This window comes from Photinus pyralis, unplaced genomic scaffold (genome assembly GCF_008802855.1).
Source record: "Photinus pyralis isolate 1611_PpyrPB1 unplaced genomic scaffold, Ppyr1.3 Ppyr1.4_LG7, whole genome shotgun sequence".
Classification (NCBI taxonomy): Eukaryota; Metazoa; Arthropoda; class Insecta; order Coleoptera; family Lampyridae; genus Photinus; species Photinus pyralis.
The window spans coordinates 1,495,214-1,505,004 of NW_022170738.1; the positions used below are offsets into that span (position 1 = coordinate 1,495,214).

At 36.9% G+C, this 9,791-nt stretch overlaps 1 protein-coding gene across 1 annotated transcript; it reads left to right on the forward strand.

The window, feature by feature from the left end:
• Window positions 1-1,292: 1,292 nt before the first annotated feature.
• On the forward strand, window positions 1,293-9,559 carry LOC116176781 (BMP-binding endothelial regulator protein-like; the record flags this gene model as incomplete). The annotated part of the gene is given in 4 exon segments (XM_031495540.1): window positions 1,293-1,311; window positions 6,662-7,098; window positions 7,354-7,510; window positions 7,561-9,559. Coding segments are annotated over 4 exon segments (1,539 nt in total), but the record flags the coding sequence as incomplete, so codon positions are not given.
• Between the last annotated feature and the right edge of the window lie 232 nt (window positions 9,560-9,791).

Consider the following 9,791-nt stretch of genomic DNA (forward strand, 5'->3'; position numbering starts at 1 on the left):
ATGTTGAGAGAGAATGTAACTCTCTTACAACTATGTCCCTCTATTTCCAACAAAGATTTGTCAACATTTTTTATAAATGATGACTATTACCTTACCTACTTATTTGGAATTGATCGTGAAATGCCGCTGAAAAACTTTAGGTAGGTTTTCTGAGATATTCCGTTTTCAGTGGCAGAAATTGCTAATTGTTTCGAGCGCGGAACCAAAAAATGCAAATTTACTAGTCGTTTTCCAGAACTTGCTTCTGTTTAACGTACTTTTTGTGGTCTACGACCACCTTCGGCAATAGTGGGAACAGTATATGTCTATACATGTAAGACTAATTTGCTGCATTACAGCTTATTTACCTACTTCAACGTGATCTTGCCTTGGCGAAAGCAGTATCAATTCAAGTTTTACACTAACTATACCTGCACACATTATTTACATAGTCATGTTCAAGTTTCTCCTTTGTTATTCAATCCAAACGTTTCTCGTTCGCTTTTATCTCGGGGTGCCTATAAAAAGAGTTGTATTAGATGTCCATCCGTTATCTTAGCATTTTGTATAAGTTGAAATTGCGATAAACGCACACAGGAGAACCATGTTTCGTATCGACCTCGTCCGAAACGATCGGAAAATTATCCCTTCCATACTGGCTTTAAACGTATGCAAATAAATTGTATGATGGAACTCGGCCTTCGTTATTTTCCTTCTCCAATTATTACGACGATAATAAAATCTACTTCTCAGGGATTCTCTTTAAATTGTTTAAATTATGTAATCGAAGCATTTGTCAGCTTTTCCGCAACGGCGGACATTAATCAGCAGAACCGTTGATATTGCATGAAAATAGACAAAAACAAAGGGCTTTAACGGACAGCACTAATAAAGCCTTTAGTCCCTTGTAAGATAAGAGAAAGAACATGAATTAATTCTAGGAGCAATCAATGAGCTCGAAGGTACCTATCCCGTTCCCTTTCACTTTTCTTTTAGTTTCGCTCTATTTGTGTTCGTATTTCCTCATGCGCTTTTTTTCGTAAATTTGCGAAAATGGCAACACAGCGATAATTGGGTCGCTCGAGTAGACAGGTTCGTAATTTCGCTTTTCGTGAACGGCGTCTTTTTATTTTTTCAGGGACTGTGCATAGCTACCAACGGCGGTGCATCCGAGAGTCACACGGATGGACGGGGACGGAAGGATCCTGATAAGTAATGCGTATGCGAGAAGGGTGTTGTAACGGTACTCGAACAGTGCAACTGCTCTCACACCCTTGTGCAAATTCCACAACCACGCCGAGCAAGGGAAATGTTGTTGTCCTACGTGTTCAGGTATGTTATCCTCACTTTAGTTAGTCTATATGCATTTAAATTTCGAAACTGTTGAGAAGCGATTTCAACCATTACAACAATTTTTTATTCGCAACAAGCGTTTCGTAGCCTCTTTCCTTCTTTCCAGGAAATTTACGTTTTAATTCTTTTTGTGCGTCGGAAAACATTTTGTCATTGTCAATCAATTAATTGTGTGCTTTTTCGAACCATTGTGCGACCAGGATAGACATGTTGCATTGTCAGATTTTTTACATTTTCGTGCCTAGATTTATATCATGTGTTAATACAAAATGGAGTAATAAATTCTCTGGAAGATTTTTTGGGACAGTTGCAATCGGCAGGCCACACCCGTTATCTCAAATATGAGCTACTAGTTCAAACGTTACAGCCTTTTGCAATTTTCTTTCGAAATTGCGATGTTCTAGTCTATGAACCTTTGATTGAGAAGTCTAAAATCGAAAGAAATGCGAACTTGTTGTTCTACGCAGCGCAAATTAATAAGAAAATGTGTTTTCCCAAAACATTTTGGTGCCAGTCGATTTGGTTTAACAAGGAACGTAATCACACTGCCTTTTTTGAGCCACCGAAAGAAAGATTGTCTAAGATCGCCCGGAAAAAAATTTCTTATACGAATGTGGCCTGTAGGAATCCCATAATTTTCAACAGGTTCAAGATTGGGCTACTAGTTCAAAGTTACAGCTGTTGATTTTCTTTCGATAAATTGGTTTCTAGTCTATAACCTTTTGCTTGAGAAGTCTAATCGGAAAAATTACGAACTTGCTTTTAGGATCTCGCACCAAATTAATAGAAAAAGTGTTTTTTCCCAAGAATTTGTTGGCAGTCGATTTTCGGTATAAAGGAGGTAATACACTGCCTTTTTTTGAGCCACCGAAAGAAAAAATCTTGTCTCAGATCGACCCGAGAAAAAAAAAGTTTTTCTTATTAGAGATGTGGCCTGTGAAATCTCTATTTCAACACTCGTTGACAAGATTGGGGGCTACTAGTTCAAAAGTTACAGCCCTTTGAATTTTCTTTCGAATTGAAGTTTCTAGTCACTATAAACTTTTGATTTGAGAAGTCTGATCCGAAAAACGTACGAATTGTTTTTGGATTCTACCACAAAATTAATAAGAAAAAGTGTTTTCCCGGAATTCTTTTGGTAGCAGATCGATTTTTGGGTAAACGAAAGGTTGTACACTGCCTTTTTGTTGAGGCCCGAAAAAGGAATATGGCTCAGATCGACCGGCAAAAAAAAATTTTCTTATAGAATTGCACGGCCTTTAGATCTATAATTTCAAAACCAGTTCAAGATGGGGCTACTAGTTCAAAAGTCTACAAGCCCTTTGAAATTTTTTTTCTTTCGAAATTGGTTTCTAGTCTATAACTTTTGATTGAGAAGTCTGATCGAAAAAGTACGAATTGTTTTGGATTCTACACACCAAAATTAATAAGAAAAAGTGTTTTCCCGAGAAATTTTGGTGTAGTCGATTTTTGGTAAAAAAGGAAGGTTATACACTGCCTTTTTTTTGAGGCCCGAAAAAAAAATTGTCTCAGATCGACCCGGAAAAAAATTTTCTTATAGAATGTGGCCTGTAGAATCCATAATTTCAAACAGTTCCAAGATTGGGCTACTAGCTCAAAAGTTACAGCCCTTTGAATTTTTTTTCGAAATTGGTTTCTAGTCTATAACTTTTGATTGAGAAGTCTGATCGAAAAAGTATGAATTGTTTTGGATTCTACGCACCCAAAATTAATAAGAAAAAGTGTTTTCCCGAGAAATTTTGATGCTGTCTATTTTTGGTAAAAAAGGAAGGTTGTACACTGCCTTTTTTTGAGGCCCGAAAAAAAAATTGTCTCAGATCGACCCAGAAAAAAAATTTCTTATAGAATGCGGCCTGTAGAATCCACCCCGTTTCTCAATATTGGGATTTTTACAATCTGCATACAATAATCTAAATTTTGAATGTTTGCTTAACTTGTAATTGTTCTTACATGGTTGAACTCGTAATTGGTAAAAAGCTCCTTACTAAACGTCTGCCGAAGCTTATCAACATAAAAATTGAGAAGCGGTTACATAAGTTTCACGGCGGCCAACGTGAAATATAAGGTAAAAATTATTTAATTAAAATTTTAATTACATTACGTAAATGGGAAAGTATTCAAAATATACACTGTCACATAACGAAATATCCGAGTTATAAGAAATTTAAAATATTACAAAAGGAACGTCCAAACTTTATGGATAATAATAAATTATCGTTAACTGCGAGTGCTTCAAAGTTTCTTAAACCCTTACGAGAAAGGAGCATTGCAAAGTAGCCCATAACTTCTAATCCGTAAAGCAAACATTTGCTGTATAAAATTACTTAAGTTAAAATCCTCTATACGCCATCCTTCATTGTCATTTTAAAGTGACATGTTGGAACTACTGTTAAAAATATTCCTCGGCTTTCAGCTTCTGCTCGACATTATTATTCAAAGCGAGTAAGGACAATTTTCCTCTTTTTTTTCCTTTCGATACCAAATTTAAATTTTTAATAAAGCCAATTAGCTTCCAGCGGGAATCGCGAATAACTGAAAGGATATCTTCTATTCTGAAAGGTAGTAATTTTCGTTTCGTTCTCTTAATGAAGTTATAAAATTCTGAAGATTTTGTTTCGATACACTCTACAATAAACATCATTACTGCTCGCTAATGAATAGTTAGTTAGAGATGTATGGCCGTGATTAAGTGGTTTGTGTGTGTGGCCGCAGTTTCTTCAATTCTCACCGCATGACCCTCTCCGTAAAAAGAAACCACTCCTAATATTAATTATACCATTCGAATAACAAGTTGAATTCCGTCCTGGAAATTTGATCTAATAAATTCTTGAATTATAGTCCAGTTGTGTTAACGAAAAGCGTTATGTTAAACAATAAATAGAAACCGGTAATTAATTATGCCATATATCATCGGTCGAGGAATTAAAATCGAAAAAAAAAGGAACAACTGAGGTGAAAGTTTTTCATCATATTTTATCTTTATAAAGATTCGCCTCGAGCTATAACAGGTTATAAGTGTGTATTCCAAGTCTAAATAGAATTATTTAACTCCTCTAATTTATTGCTGGTAGTTAAAATTTTATCGGTGAAGGACGTTCCAAATTACCTTCAACATTTTCTTCACATCTGTAGCCGTACCAAATTTCTCAATCTTAAAACGGGTCCACTTTCTAGAATGTGCGGCATTGTACATGCGACACGTTTTTGCTTACACTCTTTCCACGTTTAAAGGTCGCTTTATTAAAACGGGAAATTTGGATCCTTTAATGTCAACGGGAGCTACCACATTCCAGTACAGGTCAGACATTGCATTCGTTCTGCAATAGTTAACTTTCCTATCAGTCTATGAATGATTATTATTGAGTGAATGGGAGCAACATTTTTGAACCCAGAGATTGATTTAGAATCGTTAAGAGGAAACCGTAGGTACTAAAACTTCACGTCAGATCATCAGGTAATGTTTCAAACCAAATTTTCTGCTGTTCCAATTTTTGGGATATTCAAATGAAATGGAACTCCAACCTCCCACGTACACCTGGATTCGAAAATTCAAAATCCTTTCACGTTCAAAACAAAACGTTTTTAATTAATTACTGCTTTCCCCGACATCGAAAAAATATGGCACCGATATCAAACTTTACGTTTTTTAAGAGCGCTTCTTCAATCGGATTTTTTGTAACTCATTTAAATGTGAATCCTTAATTATACTTATCCAATTAGTCGGAATGAAATCTCCCAATTCGGACTTTACAATTCAAATCTCCCAGTTTAACAAAACTCCAATCGAGAATGATCGATTAAATTGATTACTGGATCATTAAACAAGTTTCTACAAAGAAACCGATATACCGGATTCGCACGTAGGTATAGACCAAGTCAAGGGCCAAGTACAAGTAAAACGGCAGCCCTTACCTTAATTTAAATGAGATGTCGACCTCAAGAAGTGAGCTCAGTTTCGGATCCAAAACATGCAAACAAAAGAAAACCTTCCAAGCCAAAGAGCTCGGTACACAATTAATTGACCAATGCCCGAAGGGCCTTACTTTAATCGCAGTAAGTTTCTTTCACAGACACGGTACTTAATCGACCAACCTCTTCAGAAGGAAGTGGTGGTCTACTCCAGTGTTTCTCAACGGGGGCCGTATGGCCCCCTATTTCTTGGGGACCACGTACAAAAGACAGAATATTGGTAGGTCACGGAAACTGTTCAGTGGGCCACGAAAATTTACTTCTACGGTATCTTACTGAAAGTTTAAAATTAAATAAATTTACCAAAAAAGTAGGCACTTAAAGCATCTCCTAAGCTGAAGGTGGTCTTTTAAACTGCTAATTACAATTCAATCTAGGATTTGAACCTAAAATTAAAATCCTAAAAGAAAATCAAAGGTGACCCTTTTTTTGGTAACCAAAAATGTACACACCTTGTTAAATTAAGACAGATGAATGCGTTGATGGAAAATTGTATAACTAAATCTAAACCCGAATTTGATTGTAGCTCCTCTCCTATAAATAATTGCCCCAAATGATACTTTTCTTTTTTTATCGTATGATTTAATGGCCTATTTTAAAAAAACAGAAAATTGGCTGGTTATTACTTCTACCAAGGCTTCTGGACCGATTTTTCTTCAAGTGTAAGAGTGGAGAGGTTGTCATAGATCTCACAAAAGTAAAGACATTTATTTTTTATTTGCCTATTATATGCCAATTATATCTGCCATATGAAATATGTAAAGCAGTCTATGACGCCCGAAGGCATAATGAGAGGACATAATGGATTGTCATCTCAATGTGCCCTCAAACGGCCTGTTAAATATATTGACGGAGTTATTGCTATTCGTATGAAGCATTTTAATGTTGGGCAAACAATAATCATTACATAGTAAGTATATTGGAAATGCATTATTTGGAACGATGAAAAATAAAATTTTGTATGCACCTCGGGCATTACTGGCTATTTAACCCTTTGGCGACTTACAAACCCTCGGGCTCTGTCGCCCTCGTCATAAATATCGCCTTAAAATGCCCTTGATACATAAATAGCTATTAAGGTCATCAAACGTATTTGTAACAAAAGGACCCTAAATTCTACAATGATCCATAAATCGATCAAAAATGTCGGAGATTGACCTTTTCCAATTGTTATATTATGCTATTTTGTATAGGATATCACACCATTTTTATAATAATTCCTGATCATGCGCCTTAAAAAAGCAGAAAAAGGGAAGTGATGTCGAAGAAACATTTTAAAATCCAAAAAATTCACCAATATTCAAAAAATTCGTTGTTACTAAACTCATCATTCTTTCAGATTGCAAAATCAATGGACAAACGGCAACCGACGACAGGGACGTGACATCCGACGACCCATGTCTCAAATGTCGATGCAACGACGGAAGGCTAACGTGCTCAAAGAAAGCATGTCCCGTTTTGCAGTGTAGCGCCGATCGTCAGCACCAACCCCCAGGGGAGTGTTGCCCTAAGTGCACCGGAACAAGAAGCCTCTACACCTATCCGAAAACGTGCACATTGGGCAGCCGATTTCATCGCGACGGCGAGAGATTCGACATGGAAAGATGCACGAAGTGCAGCTGCATAAACGAAACCTCGGTGTGCCATCGCGACTCGTGCCCAATCCTAAACTGCGCCCACGAGTTTCAGCAGAAGCGTCCGGGAAACTGCTGCAAAGAGTGCGTCTTTCCCGAAGAGTTTCGTATGCAGTGTAGCTACGGCGGAGTCGTATATGAGGCGAGTTCCTATTTAATTACAAGCTTGCGACCTTCTAAGATTATCTAATTATTAGTTTCTATCAAACGCTCAAGGTTCTTTAAAATCGTATATCCGCGCCTGCAAGGTCCTACTATCTATAATATCTTTGAATTTACATCCGTCGTCGTATAAATATTGTTTATTTGACGTGTTGTTTGTTTAACCTGAGCGTACAAGGATGTTAGGTCACATTTCTTTAACAAATCCTTAATCTAATTTCATTGTGTCAGGCAGGATGGTCAATCTTGGAAACTAGATGCTTGCAGTTCGTGTAAGTGCGCCCAGGGGATGCCCAGCTGTGCGATGACGAGGTGCAACGTTACCTTACCGTGTCCCCCAGGTTCCCGCCTCGTTCACCCTCCCGGCGAGTGCTGCGGACGCTGCGAAGAAAGTAAGCGTTCACTCCACTCCACCTTCATCGACTAATCCCTTCATTCGCAGGCGAAGGCGTTTGCATGGCCTTTGGGGATCCGCACTACAAAACCTTCGATGGGAAAATCTACAGCTTTCAAGGCGTCGGGAGGTACCAATTTGTGGCGGATTGCGAGCACCACAACTTCTCAATAAGGGTCGCCAATGTTTACCAGAACAAAAACTCAAAAACCTCCACGTTAACGAAACGCGTCGCGATCAAGTCGGGTAAAATGCGAATAAATCTCGGCCAAAACTTGAGGACGAAAATAAATGGGCAAAAGGTCGACCTTCCCTACAAGATCGAGCAGAAGTTGCAGATCGAGAAATTTAAGGACCACTTGGTCATCGACCTACTGAATGGGGTTCGGATCTTGTGGACTGGCAAAAGTTTCTTGGAGCTAACCGTTCCGGCCTCGTACAAGAACAAACTGTGCGGACTTTGCGGAAATTTCAACAATAACGTGCAGGACGACCTGAAGCTGCGGAAAGGACCAGTTGTTAAGGAATCGGACATTTTAATGTTTGGGGCATCGTGGTGCGTCGGCTCGAAGGCGGTGTGCGCCAAGTACGCGAAGCAAACGTCGAAGATTCGACCGTGCAAGGCGAAACGAGTCGACAAGAATCCTTGCAAGTATCTAACCAGCACGGATCTGTTTAATGGTTGTGATTCTAAACTTAATTATAATAAGTATTACAAGGCGTGCATGATGGATATGTGCGAGTGTCCCAGTGGAAGATGCTACTGCGAAAGTCTCATGGCGTACGCTAGGGAATGTAATCACTTAGGGGTTGACGTTCCTAATTGGAAAAAGCACAGCTACTGCGTCGCTAATAAATCGAGGCGGAAGGCAGCGCAACGAACGGGACTTTCAAAAGAAAAAATTGACTTGCTTATGAAACAAAGGGGCATTAACCGAACAAGGAGTGCGCAAGCACCTTTGCCTATACAATAACTTTTTTAGTTATTTAAAACTAGTCATTGTCAGTATTCATCACTATGCAAAACGTGAACTCAGGTGATGAGTTCTGTAGTTATTTATGTTGTACATAATTATTTAAAGTATTAAAAGGGCTTCAGAAAAGCTACTAACTTTTTTTTCAAGATTGGCGACGATATCAGCGGGAGTATTGTAGTTTTTCAAAGGACTCTGTTACATTTAATACTCAAAAATCTAAATAAACGTGGGATCCTTGATTATTTTACCAAAGACGCTTTTATAAATCCGTTAAAATTGTTTTTAAACAGTTTATTTGAGTAAATACGTTTTAGTATGTTATTTATTATTCATCCGTTAATACTACTAGATTTAGTATTATTTTTGTTTAATTTTTTGTAAATAATGCAATTGTAGCTCGTCGTTAATAATGTAAATTGAAATGGCGGTAAAAGTTTTGTACAAAAACCGTATAAAGCACATAGTAAGGGTCTTTAGATTATATTGTGATCAAAAAGGCTGAAATCACTATAGATCTCTCGGGCAATGCATTTAGTAGAACTCTACATATTATAACTTATTAATTTAGAATTTTTACCCATTTTACTGTGGTCGTTCCTAGTTCTCAGTTTAAGCAATGAATGTATAGAGAAAGATTGACATTTCATAATGGTGATGTATACGTTTTTATTAGCTAATCTTTTATCTCCACAATGTAAATGTTAGATTGTAGGGTTGTTGTTAATTCTGTGTATATTTGTGAACTCTGCTTAAATTTATGCTTACGTGTTGATTAGTGGTAGGTCAATTTTATGATAATGTTCTCAAAACGTCGACTTAAGGTATCTCAACTGTAGGTATAATATGAGTTTGATCTGGTAATTATTGCTTTAATTGTTCATTTTATACAAATCTCTAAAAGCTTTACTTATCTCAGCTTTTTAGTTGTAACTAACTTTGATCCTTTATAATTTTTTATACACAAAATATAGTATAAGCTATTTATGAGTATAGTTAGGTGTTGCATTATTCGAAAATTTAGAATTTATTCTGTAAATTTGTTTAATTAATGTTATTGTTCGAAAACATCGATTTGATGAATAAATTATAACAAAGGAATTTATTGTGGAATTATTTAAACTGAGTGGTGATATTTTCAACATAGAAAATCATTGGAGGTATTTTAGGATAAATGACATGCCCATTTTAATCTTTCGTTTATTTATTGCACTGAATTTCTGAATGTCATTGCGTTACGTAAAAAAGAAAAACGAGAAAAATAAATTGAGTATCAGCTGGGTGTACTTTCTATAGTTTATGAAA